The sequence below is a fragment of the Dermochelys coriacea genome, chromosome 12 (genome assembly GCF_009764565.3).
Source record: "Dermochelys coriacea isolate rDerCor1 chromosome 12, rDerCor1.pri.v4, whole genome shotgun sequence".
Classification (NCBI taxonomy): domain Eukaryota; kingdom Metazoa; phylum Chordata; order Testudines; family Dermochelyidae; genus Dermochelys; species Dermochelys coriacea.
Genome location: NC_050079.1, coordinates 3,680,446 through 3,696,749, shown reverse-complemented (window position 1 = coordinate 3,696,749; position 16,304 = coordinate 3,680,446). Strand labels below are relative to the sequence as shown.

Here is a 16,304-nt window from a genome sequence, read left to right as displayed (position 1 = left end):
TTGAGCATTTTAATGCTTCTCATTTTTTTCATAAATAACAGGGAAGGAAAATGTGTTTACAATAGCATTGTTTCAAACCTGCTGACTTTGAAAAAATTATCCTAAAAAATCAAAATGTGCAAGCTGGTGAAATTGATGCACGTTCATGAAATGTTTAGATGTCCCCCAATCTGCCTTTTTCATGGGGTGGAGGGGATTTTGGTTGAAAAGTTGCACCCAGCTCTAGTGTGGAACCATTTCTATATCTATATAATGTGCATAGGCCAAACTGGACAGTCTCTACGCAAAAGAATAAATGGACACAAATCTGACATCAGGAATTATAACATTCAAAAACCAGTAGGAGAACACTTCAGTCTCCCTGGTCACTCAATAACAGACGTAAAAATGGCAATTCTTCAACAAAAAAACTTCAAAAACAGACTCCAACTGAAACTGCAGAACTGGAATTAATTTGCAAACTGGACACCATCAAATTAGGCCTAAATAAAGACTGGGAGTGGTTGGGTCATTACAAAACCTAATTTCCCCCATACTAATTTCCCCCTACTGTTACTCACACCTTCTTGTCAACTGGTGGAAATGGGTCACTCTCATTACCACTACATATGTAATTTTTCCTCCCTTGGTATCCTACTGTTAATTGAATTGTCTTGTTAGACTGACCTCCCACTTGGTAAGGCAACTCCCATCTTTTCATGTGCTGTGTATTTATACCTGTCTACTGTATGTTCCACTCCATGCATCTGATGAAGTGGGATCTAGCCCACAAAGCTTATGCCCAAATAAATTTGTTAGTCTCTAAGGTGCCACAAGGACTCCTCATTGTTTTTATATCTCCTCTGTTCAGCCCTCTCCCACACTGGCAGCTGTTGTGACTAACGGGGGTAGGGCGGGGGACTTGGTGCAGCTCACCATGTAGCACCTCTTCTTGCTCTTCACGAGCATAGTATCCAGGAGGACAGAATGACCCTGTGCAGTGGGCTGGCACACGGCCCACACACTCTTCCAGCCCCATTCTGGGGGATTCAGTGGGACTTCAGATGGGCCCCTCGGTACAGGAGTGAATTTCACACTTTCCACTATATTTATTTTTGCCATATCTGCTCCCCCTCTTCCCCCCTCAAACCTGGGAAATCTCTTGTACAGTTTGTCACAGGATGGTCCCCTGAAAGTCTTTTTCAGCCTCAGTAACTGACCACCACAACCCTGGGGTTCTGACACCACTGCGCTTTCTGACGTCCCTTCAGCAAGCCATGGCCTGGAGTAGCAATCAAGAGGTGTCCCCACTTGCTTTTCACGAAGGTGACAGAATTAGCAGTCGCCAGTCCTACCTACTCCTGCCTCAGGATCACTCCTCTCCTCTCTAGCACTTCCTGTCTGCTTATGTAATCCCAGCTGTGCCTGCTCTGATTACTTCCACCCAATTAGCACCTCTGCTGTATCTCTACTGAGTTAATCGATGCCCTCTGCCACCGACCTGACTTGCAGTCAGGTCAGAAATGGTGTATACTGGTGGGGATTGGAGTGACAGGGTGAGTCAGACCCTGTAACACAGCTCCCAAAGGGATCTCTGTCCCATAGGAACCTTTTGACTAATCTGCCCTCCCTTCTAGAATGTTTCTCTAGTTTAGGGGTTCTCAGACTTCATTGCACCATGAGCCCCGTGTGGCAACAAAAATTACTCCACAACCCCAGGACAGGGGACCAAAGCCTGAGCTTGTCCCAGCCCCGCTGCCCTTGGTGGGGAGGGCCAAAGCCCAAACCCCACTGCCTCGGTTGGGGGGACCAAAGCCGAAGTCTAAGGGCTTCAGAGGGATAGCTCAGTGGTTTGAGCATTGGCCTGCTAAACCCAGGGTTGTGAGTTCAATCCTTGAAAGGGCCATTTAGGGATCTGGGGCAGAAATTGGGATTGGTCCTGCTTTGGGCAGGGGGTTGGATTAGATGACCTCCTGAGGTCCCTTCCAACCCTGAGATTCTGTGATTCTCTCAGGGAGCCCCAGGCAGGGGGCCAGTAACCTGAGCCCCGCTGCCCAGGACTGAAGCCCTCAGGATTCAGCTTCAACCCTGGGAGGTGAGGCACGGGCTCTGGGCTTCAGCCCTGGGCTGCAGCAAATCTAAGCCAACCCTGGTGACCACATTAAAACAGGGTTGCGGCCCACTTTGGGGTCCCGATCTACAGTTTGAGAACCGCTGACATCTGAATGAGCAGCCCACCTACATGCTCCAAGGGGAGGATGAGGTCAGGGCTTCACCGTAGGAGGAGGAGTGTGATGTAGTGGTGGCATACAACACCCAGAGACAGCCTCTTCTCCCTGCACCTTCCTTCACAATCACCTAGTCCCTGCTTACCTTCCCCAGCAAAGGGCTGCTGCTGTATAGGGAGCTTTTTCTGGCATGCCTGTCTGGGGCTGACCCTTTATATTTGTCAGCACAGAGTAGTTAGAGCTCTTAAGTGATCACTTTGCATCTGGCTGCTGCATCTCCTTTTTTTCCTGCCTGTGTGTACTCGTCAACATGAGAGATACCATGATAGCAGTTTGGAGGGGTGGGGGGAAGGAGAGGGAAGAAGAAGGGGAGAAAAAAGTAATGAAAATCTTTCCTTTATATTGTAATGTTTGACATTCATCTGACTCTAAAAAAAATTTTCAGGAAAAAATTGAATTTTTCCTTTTTAATTTTGAAATTTCAAATTGTCAAAATCTCATTGGAATTTCAAAATTCCCCAATTTTTTTTAATCAGCTCAAATAAAGCTTTATAAGATGACAAATGGGATAGAAAAGGACAGGTGAGTTGTATCGAGAAGGTAGGTAAGGTGAGTAGAAGCGCCTGTTCTCATAGCACAAGAACGTGAAGACGATCGATGAAATGAAAAGCCGCACACTTCAAACTAATGCTCCCATTCTGTACTACTAAAAATGGCTGTCTCAGACTGCATGATTGGCCCCTGGTACTGGCTGCCACAGGTTATCATTGAGGCCAAGAGCAGAGCAGGGTTTAAAGACTGGCATTTATGGGTAATGAGGACATCCAGACTTACAAGGGTAAGGTTCAAAAGCAAGAGATATAAACCCCCCTGCTTCAGAGCATAAACCAACCTCTGGCTGAACGGGTTGGAAAGAAACTTCCTCCTCTTGGCAGGTTATTCCATAATTGCCCACTTCTGGGTTTCTTACACCTGGATCTCAAGCAACTGGCGCTCGCTATTGGTGGAGAGAGGATACAGGCCTAGATGGTCCTCTCCAGAACGGCTGTTCCTGTGTTCCTACCACCCATTATGGTTCCCGTTCTTACTTCTGCAGCAATGGCACATTCTAACTAGGGATCTTTGGGAAACATGGAATCTGAAAGTCAGTTTTCATATTCATTAACAAGAAGGCACCTTCTAATGAAATGGTGACTAACTCCCCATCGTACATACTACAGAGAAGGATGGTCATGTGACCCCTACTTGGCCAGGGACTGGCTTTAGACAGACCCAGTCTCTCAGCCATTTGCAGATGCAGGGAAGTTAATGGAATTGCTATGAATCAACGTGATTCTCATCTTCATCAGCTGCTCCATATCATGTGGGAAGGACAAGATCAGAAATGAGGCTATCCAAAGCTGAACACAGCAGCCACCTCCATCGGCACTAGTTCAGTGTTGGAGGCTTTCTTGGTATTGTTAGAGTGGAGATCAATGAATCGCGAAGCCACCAGGGAATCCACTACAGGGCAGTGATCGGATGGATGCCGAAAGCCCTAGTGTGATAAGATGATCGGATTATCCAGCCAGACCACCTTAAGGACATAGCCATCCATCGATTCTGGCTGGTTCTCGATAGGCAAGGAGCTCACATCCTTTTCGGACTTGCCATGAGGAACTGAGTGCATGTTACTGGTGTCTGTAGCAGGTGAACTCCTGGGTTCACCTGCTCTGAATCTAAAGCAGAAAACACGAGTGTTACTGTCAACAGTAGTCTTGAACCCAGCTACATTTCAGTGTCTCTGTAACATACCAGAAACACCCACCGCTTGCACTGAGAATGAAGCCAGCCTGGTTACAATGTAATGTCTGTGGCAAGGTGATAGAACCCCACCCTGACGTGAGAGCCCTGTCCCCAGCAGCCAGCAGAGCCTCCATGTCCTGCACAAGAGAATGAGTCACCATATAGCACTGGCAAAATGTTTGTGCAGCTGTCATTGGAGTAGCCTTAACACCCCTAATTTTTTTCCCCAATGCTGGGCTCCCAAAGTCCAGCCTTGTCTCTGTGCTGTGCCATGAGCTGCTGCATGCTTACGGGGTGCAGAAAATGGGCTTTCTGCCCCCACAGCTCCCTCGTCTGGTTCTGCCCTTTTGCTCAGACACTAGGCTGTGATGGGGCTCGTGCAGTTGAAGGGAGATGCCCTCTATTGGCTAAAGCTAGCTGGCTCTTCGGACGTGCCCTCTAGGAGTAGCTTCTCAAACAGATCTGGTGCCTAGAGGGTTAAAACATTACTTAACCCCTGAGCTTGTTCACCAGCTACCACTGAAAGGGAACAAAGGGAGTAAGACCCTGTAGGAAAAACCAAGATATAGACATATGCGGGAATAATGTACAGCAGGGCTGGGGCTCAGAGGCAGAGACAAGGGATGCTCAGCGATTAAGGCGCTAGCTTAGGACTTGGGAGACCTGGCCTCAATTACCTGCTTTGCCACAAATTCCCTTAGGCAAGTCACTTAGCTTCTCGGTGCCCTGGTTTCCTCCCTGGACAGGGGGGCTAACAGCCCTGCTTGGTCTCTTGGGGGTGTTCAGGATAGAGGCGTCAGACTGGGAGGTGATGGGTGCTATATAAGTACTTATGGTAGGTGGATAGCTGCTTTGCACTGCACCTTCTGAATGCCTGCTGGATTCTAAAATAAACACCCAAGGTCAGTTAGTCTGTGTGGAGAAAGTCTTGTGTCTGCTGCTGTTGGCGGGGGTGGGGGGGGAAGAAGCCTGTTACATTCTCCCAGCAGCCAGACCTGTGCCTGTTTGTCTCCACTGGGATTGAGTTGCATAGTCATGCTGAGAGAGCCATGTCTCCAGCACTTGGCGTTTCCCTTTTACATGATGGGTCCATTGTTGCAAAGGGCAGTCGGTACCAGAGTGTGAGGAAGCCCCTTGGATAGCTTTAGCCTCTTCCAAGCGGTACTTTGAAGATCAGGATTGAAGCCTTGAACTTCGCTTGGAACCTGGGAGCAATCTTCTCCCTGAAGCTCTGTGCTGCACCTTCCTAGCAGAAAGCTCATTTGCAGCTGAGAATGTATAATGCTATATAGGTATGTGTGTACCTTGGTGGAGCTCCCTGGTGCGGGGAGGAACCACGCTCAGTTGGAATAAACCCTGTTTAGAACCCGGAGGAGCCTCAGTCATTCACTTTATTCTTTGAACCTAGCAAACTTCTAGGGATTGTACAAAACAAATTTCCCATCAGAGGAAGGAGGCTAAAGCAACGGATGGGAGTCAGGACTGCTGGGTTCTAGTCCCAGTTTTGCTGTTGACTCACTGTGTGACCTTGGGCAACTCACAGAACCACTCTGTGCCTCCACTTCCCTGTCTGCGCAATGGGGCTTTGAATATTTGTCTAACTGCATTGCTGTCTATGCTGTGCTCTGCGATCCTCAGGTGGAAAGTGGAGTGCATAGTACAAGTGCTGCACCAGACTACCTGGCTGATTGCATCTACTTAGATATTTATAATGCACCCAATTATTTTCCCGCACAAACCTGGATGCGGATTGTTAGTACAGCAAAGTCATTGTTTGTATCAGAGGCCTTACTGCAAACCTAGGGGGAAATTGCTTCCAGCAGCAGATGGCATGGCATAATTTGGATTTGGACATTGATGTTCTTTAAGTCATTCATAGATAGGTTGAGAATCCCTATATGATCCAGTATTTATCCTGGATGGGGGATGCACTGCACTCACCAAGCGTCTCCCATCTTCTGAGTGTCTAGCTGTATCAGTGATGTGAGCTGAGTGCCTCAGGGCCAGTTTTACCTCTGCTCAGGCCATGTGTTGGGTGGGTGGGGGATATTTGTGCAGCTAAAATATATGGGTGGAACTGTAACAAACTCCTGCTTATAACCAAGGGACGCTGCAGCTGCCCAGACCTGGCCATGACCTGCTGTGCCCTGGCGAGAGCCCTTCATCGCTCACTGTCCCCTGGGGCAAAAGGAATTTCCCATTCAGCCCTGGCTTCCCCCACATTGCTACACCAGAGGGCACCAGTCTCATACTGCAAGGCTCATGTTCCTCTGGTGTGAGAAGGGAAGTCGCCCTCTTCTGATATTTAATCATGGACTTTCCACACTACTACTTCAACTGAGGCCTCTGCCCTAATCAGATGGGCTCCCCCACTCTCTGCCAAGACCAGAGGGAAATGCTCTCAGGCCACAGGGGAGAATACAGGTGAAACTGCCTCCAGGGGGTGTTGTGGGCTAAGGGGCCCACATGATAAAGGAAGTGGTATCCTCAGTCCGTAAGCAATCGGAATGGGACTCTCAAACCCGCATGTGACTCCAGAGCACAAGTCCCACTGGCTTTCTGTTCTACCCCAGCAGCGTCCCTGCCATGTGTGAACTAAGGCCATGCACTGCCGTCCCCAGTTTACCGTAAATCTAGGGTTGCTCTTGCAATTCTAGTGACTGTGCTGTCGTATTTGGTATCTTGCTTAAAGCCTCAGCTCCTGGAGGCATGTGTTTTGTGAGGATCTCAGCTTTGTTTTTTTTTAAAAAGTTTCTTACCCATGTGGTTGCAGAGGAAGAAATCTTGAAGACACAGCCGCTTTGTGCCACAGGAATGGCACCTGAGAAGTAGGCCCCTAGCCCAGTTGTGGCTCTCACTTCCCTTTGCAGTCTTCATTTTCTGCCCTGCCCTCTCTGAACTCCCCTGAGGCAGCTGGTGTCGTTTGTTAATGCAGCAAGCCCACCTGGCAGTAGCCACTGAGGCAAGGTGGGCTTAGAGGGTTGGGGGTTCCCCTGAGAGGGGAGACCCAGTGTGTGGGGGTACTGCAGTGGGCAGAACCCCAGGGTAAGAGGCACCAGGGTCCGGGCGCGACACAGGGCCTGAGGCAGGTAAGCCACCGGCCAGCAGAGGGCGCTCCAAGGCTAAAAAAGAGCTAATTCCCAGACAACAAGCAGGAGGCGCTGCCCTGGTGAATCATCAACTTTGCTACAACCACCCAGCTGCAAATACTATCCCAGCTGTGGTAATGTGCCCTGTGGAGCCTTCCAAAGGGCGTGAGTAGAAGGGCCACAGTTAAGCGCCCACAATCGGTGGTGGAGCCTTCAGCAAGGAAATGTTGGCAGCGGCCCAGCTGCAAATGCATAACAGACTGGCAGGCTTCAAGAGGAGCCACTGGGGTAATTGTTTTTATTACTCCAGCAGGCTGGCTTCAGGCTGGGAATGGGCTTTGGCCAGGGAAGGCAGGGGTGGGGGGATGTGCCATTGTAAAGCCGTTTTATGGAAGCCTCTGGTTAGGTACAAAAGAGCAATGAACTCCCCACACGGTCATTAAGAAAGCAAAAGCACATTGGTTCCAGGTTTAGTCCATCCGGGTTGTGGACTTATCTGTGAGAGAGAATTCAGCTGCAGCGTCTACCGTTGCATTAAGATCTCTTCACTGACCAGTCAGTGGCAGCTGGTGTCCTGCATACAGTCTCCAGCATCCAGGAATTCAAAGCCCCTTTGCTATTACTTCCTTTCCCTGTGTTCCCTGTTTCACCATGTCTGTTTCTTTATTGCCCTGCTCTGTAATTCCTCCTCTCCAATTTCTAGTTCTTTCCTTTCTGCAGTTTCCTTCCATCTCCTTCCTCGATTGTTCACCTGTCTTCTTTAAATCAGAGATGGGCTTGAGCAGCGGGGTTAGGATTTGGGTTTCAACCTCCTCAAAAATCAGGATGTTTGGGTACATCTGATTTGTTCGTAATGAACTGGTGTTGGGGTGAGCAAGTCGGTGTGTGCACGAACCTGCTTACACCACTGCCCTCTACTGACAGGAATCAGAACTGCTCTGATGTATGTCATTAGCCCCGTACTGCTAACAGATCTTCTCATTTAATGGTAGGGGCCTGTGCCAGGGCAGTTAGCTGAGTTTAGAATCTCTCTCCATGGTGAAGTGACTGGGACGGAGGAATCATCACATGATTTGAAAAGGAAATGTACCAAACTAGGGTGTTTATAGCTTCCTGGGGAGGACAGGCACATAGGCTCTGATACTCCTTGCTTTGCCCCTGGTCGTGTGTGTCTGAAGTAATTGTATGACGTTACCCCTGGTGTGAGTGGGTGGGAAGGTCTGGTTCGGTAGCGACATACACCCTCTCTGCACTCACTGTGCTCGGGCATAAATAAAGACACAAGGTGCAAAGCAGGAGACATCAACGCCCCAAGCATTGTCTGCCTGTAGCCTCCTAGGGAACAGCAATTCCCTGTGCTGTGAGAGTGACTTTCCTGCTACCCCTGTCTCGCTCGTGTACAGAACGTGCTGGACTGTGCTATGCCCCAGGTCCTGTTTGCCTACTCGACAAACTCTGCATAAGCTACTTTGAAGGCTCGTTGTCATGCTGTTTGTTGCCTTGTGTGTGAAGGCACTGAGGAGTGTCTCTTTCCTTGCTAAATCCCCCATCAGAAGCGCAGACCTGCCTGGGCCAACTGGGGCAGGCCAGTTCCAGCAAGTGAATCTGCTCCAAGGTGGGTGAGTTGGGCCCTTCTGGGAGCACAGTTCAGCTGGCTGGCCTGGTTACTTTGTCATCTGAGAGCTCCCGGTGGAGGAGCTGGTGTCTAGCTGGCGGCATATGGTGCAGTACCAGAGGCAGATGAAGAACCCTGCAGGTGGAAAGCACGTTGTAAGACTTCGGTTGCTCTATGGTGCCCATGGCAATAAGTGAGTAACATAGCAGCAGGGCCCTCTGACTTCTGACCTCACAGCAACCGCCGTGTCCTTTCCCCTCCCAACTCCTTGCCATTCCTGGATTCAGAGGCGGGGGCAGAAGCAGCAGAAGTGCACTGACCCGGTGGTGGCTGAGAACTGTGCTACTTATAACGGCAATGATCAGGAGCAAGCAGAAACCTTGAGGGGACTCTGCTGCTCCTAAATCAGTGGTGATAGAAACCTGGAGCTAAGCCAGCCATGCCATCTGAGGCTCCATCTGCAGAATCCCCATTGACAGAGCTTTGCTTCAGGTCTTAAGCTACTTCTGGTTCCATCCCATTCATCCCACTGCCTGAGCATTGTGCCCCTGCAACCTCACTGACCCAGGAGGGAGTTGATGATAGTGAAGAGGATGAGCTGAGGAATCAAGAAGACACCGAAACTGAGGAAGGCCAGTGCCCAGGTCATTCCTAGCAGGCATGTCAGTCCCAGCACTGTCACCAGATCCTTCTTCACTTGTTCTTTCTGATTGTTCATGTTGGATCTCAGTTTCTTCAGCATCGTCACGACGGTGACTAAGATGACCATGTTGAAGAGTATGGTGATACCAGCGTAGCCCAGGTTGAAGAAGTAATGAACATCCCAGGCCTTGTCTGTGATCCAACACCTGTGGGAAAAGAGGAGGAGACTCTCGTATGTTGATGACAATGATGCTACACTGTGCGGATTGGCCCCGTGACTGAGGAGGGATGTCTTTTTTTGGGAATGACACCATGCCATGAGAATTACACCATTCCAGGAGGGTCCCTGGGATCCAGGCCTTGTGGTCAGAGCCCAGAGAGGGTAGCAGACATCCGTGCAAGGCTGCTGAGGAGCCAGCTTCTTTGTGTGCCAGCAAACGGGATTCCGGATGAGGAGGACAGAAGGGTTATCTATCTCGGGTGGGGTGGAAAGGCTTTTTGGTCTGCTTAGTGTTGCTGGTGAGTTCAGATTTTAATTTGCCTTAGTAAATCCCTGCATGCCTTGGAAAGGGGAGACCACAGCAGTGCATGGGAAGGGTATCATGTTGGGGGAACCCTATTGTGCCATAGCTGAGATGGGATTTCAGCACCAATGCATAAGGAGCAGCACCATCTGTGGGGAAATGGAACCATGGTTCTAGGCTGGAATCATGCTTTGGAGACCTGCCCTGTTCTTTTGAAAGGGCAACATGCTTGTAAAATTGCACTACCTCTGGGGAATATGAGCATGCCCTGGGTAGAGGATAGCACCATCCACCAGAAGTGGTCTAGTGATGTGTGAATGGCACTGTAGTTTTCAAACCATCCCACAATCCTGGGACAGGCCGAAAGAGGACAATTCTGACTAAATGGCACAACTGTTATAAATCAGCATCATGCACCCGGGAAAGTCACCATGTTTTGGAGAGTTGGACTTAACTTATATCAACGTAAGCTGTTGTTTGTACATAGCCTATGTTACTCCAGGGTGTGAATAAGCCACTCCCGAGTGATGCAAGTTACAATGACCTAAACACTGGTGTGGACATGCTATGTTGGCAAGAGAGCTTCTGTACCTCCGTTAAACTCTGTAGCCTAGCCATAGCCTTAATCGTCATTGCCCATGGATCTGATCAGAGCATTCCATGGAGGGCACATTGCTTGGAGGTAGGATACAAGGCTTAGGAGAATAGAACCACATTTTTTTTATCCTGCATTCTGCAGAAGACTGGACCACGTGGAAAAGAACCAGGAGGGACTGGGGAGAACAGAAGCTTTTGATGATTAGGAGACCTACTGTACCACTGGAAACCCAGCCTCAACCCCTACTGGTCCCCATTATGGCAGAATGTGACTGTGTGTGGACTATCAAACTCATTGCTAACACTTACATAGTTGTATTGTTGTAGCCCGTATCGGTTTCAATTATGTGCAGCCCATATGCCTCTTCCTTGAAGATGAGAATGCTAACCACAATTAAGGCTGGCAGTCCTGTGGGGGCGGGAGATAAACACTGACTAAGCTATGATTGAACATGATGGGAATACATAAGAAGGACCCAAGTAATTGGAGGGTAGGAAACTGGGTAGCATATGAAGGAGTTGGTCCTTGGACATAGGTAGGAAGAAAAGTATACTGGAGGAAGGAAAAATCCAGTAAGGCAGATGAGACAAGTGGTGATGGAATAAGGGGCCATTTTAGAGAGCAGAAACACAAAGGCATGTCGTGGCTTTGTGAACAGGATGCAGTTATGTCCCTCAAAAAAGTTTCTCCTGTCCCAGCACACTCCAGGTAAACCAGGCAGTCTTATGTTAGATGTTGGTAGGGCACCTTAGATTTCCTCCCGCACACCCCTGTCATGCATGGAAAACGCAGACATGAGATGTGGACCCCATCAAAACCCCTGAGCATTTGGGGAGGGATTGGAACCCAAATCTAGATATAAACTCTGCAACTAGCCCCTACTTCTTTACTATGCAACAAGCTAATGCATTGCAAACAGACAATTACTATATAATTCTAGAGCCATGGTCTTCTGGCTCTCAAAATACAGCTAAAGGAGCGCTTTGATCAGCAGTGGACAACTTCCCTCCCACAGGCCAATGCCTGGCTCTGACCTCCCCCCAGATCTTGAGTGATTGAAGTGTGGATACATCTCTCACTGGAATCTGGTGACACTGCAGGGGAAGGGCTGTGGTTTTGGCAGGAGGGACAGAGCTCCTCGTGGGTTGTGAGGGAGGCATCCTTCTGGGTAGAGAACCTGCACTTACCCCAGCCAACACCACACAGCTTGAGGACGTATCTCCTGAAGTACACGTTGTAGACTTTGATCAAGAGCAGGTAGAGGTGGAAGCCCTCAATGGCCATCCAGGTCAAGCAGCAGAGCAGGGAGTAGTGGAGGAAGGCGGCAGTGCCTTTGCAGAGCCATGTGGAGTGAACCGATGCCAGGGGCTCGCTGAGCAGGAAGGAGGTATTCAGCAAGAAGAGGGTACCCAGCAGGTTCATGTGGATTTTGGTTGTATAATCTCTGCTCTTTTTCCTAAAAGGAACACCGCAAATGGAACTTGGGTTCCTTCTAACTGCCCTCAAAATGGGGACGGGGCGGGTGCGAAGCAGGCAATGCAATCCACTCCTGCTGCACCCAGCCCCTCCACCTGGGACATCCTCTCCAGTCGGTGTGTGCTGCCAGAGAATGCCAGAGCTGTCTCTCATCTTGATAGGGCCCACGTTGGGGCGGTGTTTCGAAATGTCATGCCCCTTCCTTGGGTGCTGAGTCCAAAAGACCACATGGCAATACACAGGCAGTGCACACTGCGTGAGGCCAGGTCTGTATTCAAACCACTGGTGACTCTAGCAATGTCTAACTTTTATTCTATTTCTTTACAGGCCAAACACCTCGTGTAGATGCCGTTCAAAGTGCATCGGGCAGCAGGTATAAGCGAGATCAGTTGCAGTACAGCTGAGCCCAGGGCTGGATTAAAGCAGGGGCTTTAGGGGCTGCAGCCCGGGGCCCCGGCTCAAGGGGGCTCCCAGAAAAATAAATCACAGGCAGCGATCTCTGGGGCGCTCAGGCTGCCTGCCCTGGCCCCACGCCATCCCCAGAAGCAGCTGGCTGCTGGCACATCTCTGCGGCCCCTGGTGGGGTGGGAGGCGGCTCTGCGCGCTGCCCCTGCCCCCAGCACCGTCTCCGCAGCTCCCATTGGCTGGGAACCAGCCAATGGGAGCTGTGGGGGCAGCACTTGCAGGTGCAGGTAGCGCACTGAGACACGCTGTCCCCCTTCCTCCAGGGGCACACAGACGTGCCAGCAGCTAGCCGCTTCTGGGAGCGGCGTGGGGCCAGGGCAGACAGGCAGCCTGCCTGGGCCCTGCTGCACCACCGGCTGGGAGCCACCTGTGGTAAGTGCCTCCCGGCTGGAGCCTGCACCTCGCACGCCATCCTGTACCCCAACCCCCTGCCCCAGGTCAGAACCCCTCTCCTGCATCCAAACTCCTTCCCAGATCCCACACCCCCTCCTGCACCCCAATCCCCAGCCCTCCTCCTGCACCAAACTCCCTCCCAGGAAAAAAGACTTCTATACAGGGGCCCCACAAAATCTAATAGCCCCAGGCCCAGAGGAGAGTTAAGCTGGCCCTGGCCAAGCCTACCCTAGGAAGGTTGGCTGGCATAGTTGTACCAGCAAACCCTTTCTAGTGTAGACAAGGCCTGAGTGAGGCTGGGAGCTAAAAAGCCAGAAAACCACAAGATCTGTCCGTGTCCAGCAGCCTCAGTGAAGAATTCATGAAAGCCAAGCCCTGGGCCAGTTTCTTTGCTGCTGTGGGCTGGCATTATTCCATAGATTTCAATGGAGTGCGCCTGCTTGACACCTGCTGCGGCTCTGGCCCCGTCTCGTCTCTGCTGCGAGGGATGTGGCAAGGGATAACTGGATCCCTCCTGGGAGCAGATGGGCGAATGGTGCAGAAATTCAAGCAGGAACATGACCTCTTGGGGGGTGGGAATGGCAAGTGTAACTCTCCAAAAAGGGCCAACCTTATCCCGCATGTAACCCCAGGGGCCTCAGTAGGGTGTCCCCATCAGGGATGAATTTGGTTTAGCATCTCTCTTGAGGGAGCCCTGTTGATTCAGCTCAGCCAGGCACCCCGGGCGGGAGCCGCTCTGCACAGCAACGGAGTTACCTGGAGGTGAGGTAGTGGAGGATGGTGAGAAGCGAGGCAGCGGCCGAGGCACTGCAGCCCACCATGGAGATGTAGGTGAGAGGAACCAGGACGGCCTCGTCTATGGGCGCTGAGGAGACTTTCTGTATGGGATGAGGAGGGGAAAGAACACAGCCCTTGGGCACTGGTACTCAGCCTTCACGGCCGCCCTGGCCTTTCATTCTCCCCTCAACCCCCTCCAGCTTCTTCAGACCTGGAGCCTGTTCCACCCCCCCCCAGCTTGGCACCCATCCCTGAGGCTGGATGTCCCTGACCTCTGTCCTGTCTCATCCCCCCCTTCCAGAGCTCCGAGGGGGGCAGGGGGAACCGCCTCAAAGCTCAACCCCTGTCCTGACCCGGTGAGACGGGTTGATCAGCAGGTCCAAGAGGAGCGGGGAGAAGGTGGGGTAGAGTGTGTCCTAGTGTAACCCTTGTGGGGGTGCATGCATGTGCACTCCCCCCTCCCCCGCCAGTGTAACTGAGGTTCTGGAGCGAGGCGGCCCCAGAGGATGGCGCTGAGCGTCTGTCAGCCCCTGCAGGCAGGCGTGAAGGAGGAAAGGGAAATGGAAGCAGGGCCTTATGGTGGAGCTCCGCTTCGGGGGAAATGAGCCACTGAGAGCGGCTGATGGGGAATGAGTCGGGGAGAATGAAAACAGGAAACCGCCCTGGGACAGGGCTGAGTGCTTTAGAGCAGTGGTTTTCAAACGGTGGGTCGCGACCCAGTGTCAGGCACTGGGTGGCAGCACTGATGAGCACCACCGACCGGGCCTTTAGAAGTCCCAGTGGCAGTGCTGCCCAGCGAAGGCAGGCTAGTCCCTGCCTGTTCTGACACCGCGCTGCGCCCCAGCAGCAGGTCCGGCTCCTAGGCGGGGTGGCCGCAGGACTCCGTGCGCTGGCCCCACTCCGAGCACCAGCCTCGCACTCCCATTGGCTGGGAACCAAGCTGGGGGGCAGTGCCTGTGGGCGAGAGCCGCACAAGCCTCCACCTAGGAGCCAGACCTGCTGCTAGCTGCTTCTGGGGCGCAGAGCGGTCCGTGGTGCCAGGGCAGGCAGGAAGCCTGCCTTTGCTCCCCCTCTGCGCCGCTGACCAGGAGCTGCTTGAGGTAAGCCCCAATCCTGCCCTAGCCCTGACCCACGCCCCACAACCCAGAGCCCCCTCCTGCACCCCAAACCCCTCATCCCCAACCCCACCCCAGAGCCCTGACCCCCCCCAACATCCTGAACTCCTCATTCCCATCCCCCACCCCAAGCCCTTCATCCCCCAGCTCCGCTGGGTCACGGGCATCAACAAGTTTCTTCAAGTGGGTCGCCAGAAAAAAAATGTTTGAAAACCACTGGGTTAGCGCACCTGAGAGGCAGGGGCTGATAGGGAGCAAAGACTGTGTCTGATGGCTGTGGGGGGAGCAGACACCCCCCCCCCAAACAGAGCAAGAGCCGTGGGGGAGAAGCAGCCTTCCTACCAGCAGCACGGCAAAGTAGGTGAGGTGTTTACATAGGCACAGCACCACTTTGTCCTGGTGGATGGTCTCACAGCCAGCACTGCTCCAGTTCCCCAGGCTGTTGTTTTCTGCAAGAGGGAGAAATTGCCTTAAGCAAAGCAGCCCCTGGCCACAGAGCCGTGAGGCAAACCCTCGGGAAAGCCCATAGGCAACCTTTTCCAAAGCACCAACTCACTCAGGAGCCTAAGGCCTATTGATTTTCAGTGGGGCTTCGGCGCTTTTGAAAATGTTACCCTCCCCCCCCCATCTCTAACAGCAAAAACAATCAGAGTGTGGGGCAAGGTATTGCTAGTGCGGCATGGGGGTGTTTGACACTAGACATGGGCCGGCGTTGGGATCAGGGTTGGGTTTGGGCTAGCTGTGGTTCAAGGCTACACAGCACTAGGGCTCATGTCAGTTGGTGCCGAACCCTGGAGAGATGTTCAGAGGCATATAGTGAAGGGAAGAAATAAAGCGAGCAGGACAAAATGTCCCCCACGCTGCTCCCAAATCCTGAGCCATTAGGCCAGTCTAGAAGATCTGGGGGTCCCTTCTGGTCTTAAATTCTATGGCCCTGGGTCTCTAGATGACCCCTTCCTCGGAAGCAAGGCATAAAAACGGGAGCTGCTTTCACAAGCCTGTGGGAGGTGCCTGTGCCCTGCTTGGCTATTTGCAGGTGGCTCCGGCTGACCTGGGCCTGCTCTTCACCCCCTTTGTGCATGACAATGGCACTCACTCGGGAACCCCCTGAAGGATGTGGGGTTTAGGCCTCCAGTAGGTGCCAGTGTGAGTCTCCATAAAGCCCTGCGATTGGCAAGGCTCTGTGCACAGTGTGGGGGGCCTCTCCGCAAGCAGCACAGAGCAGAGGATGGCTTGGCAGCTTGTTGCCGCTCTGGGATGGAGGAGGATGCTTGTCGCTGGGAGCCAAGGGAAGTCGGGGTTCACAAGTTCTCCTGGCAAGGTGGCTGTGGTGAGTACAGTCGGGCAGCAGACAGGGATGGTCTAGCATGAAACCCCAGAGTCTGTCTGGTAAATTGCAGCTGCATGTTTGGTCCTTAGGTCCCCCTGGTGTCTAAGGCAATGCACTTTCCATTGAATGACTCCCACCATCCTCGTTCCTTGCAAGCATGCACTCTCTCTCCGGGCGCCTGGCAGATGGACCTTTGCAGGCAACACTGAGCTCTGGGGATGCTTTACCTGAACCCAGGGCAGGAGTGAACTGTAACTGCCTGAGCGGTTTCTCTCGCGCGTGTACCAC

At 52.1% G+C, this 16,304-nt stretch overlaps 1 protein-coding gene across 4 annotated transcripts in view; it reads right to left on the bottom strand.

The window, feature by feature from the left end:
- Nucleotides 1–6,936: 6,936 nt before the first annotated feature.
- Nucleotides 6,937–16,304, bottom strand: part of ADGRG5 (adhesion G protein-coupled receptor G5) — a 30,231-nt gene continuing 20,863 nt past the window's right edge. For 3 of the 4 annotated variants that reach the window (XM_043494946.1, XM_043494945.1, XM_043494947.1), the window contains 6 exons: nucleotides 15,029–15,135; nucleotides 13,551–13,672; nucleotides 11,648–11,916; nucleotides 10,769–10,868; nucleotides 9,261–9,544; nucleotides 7,384–8,831 (listed from right to left, as the gene is read on the bottom strand). In XM_043494946.1, coding sequence (XP_043350881.1) covers nucleotides 8,746–8,831; nucleotides 9,261–9,544; nucleotides 10,769–10,868; nucleotides 11,648–11,916; nucleotides 13,551–13,672; nucleotides 15,029–15,135 — 968 coding nt within the window. In that variant the 3' untranslated portion in view covers nucleotides 7,384–8,745. Of the gene's footprint in view, nucleotides 8,832–9,260; nucleotides 9,545–10,768; nucleotides 10,869–11,647; nucleotides 11,917–13,550; nucleotides 13,673–15,028; nucleotides 15,136–16,304 lie in introns of all 4 variants that reach the window. The other variant, XM_043494944.1, reaches the window with a different exon arrangement.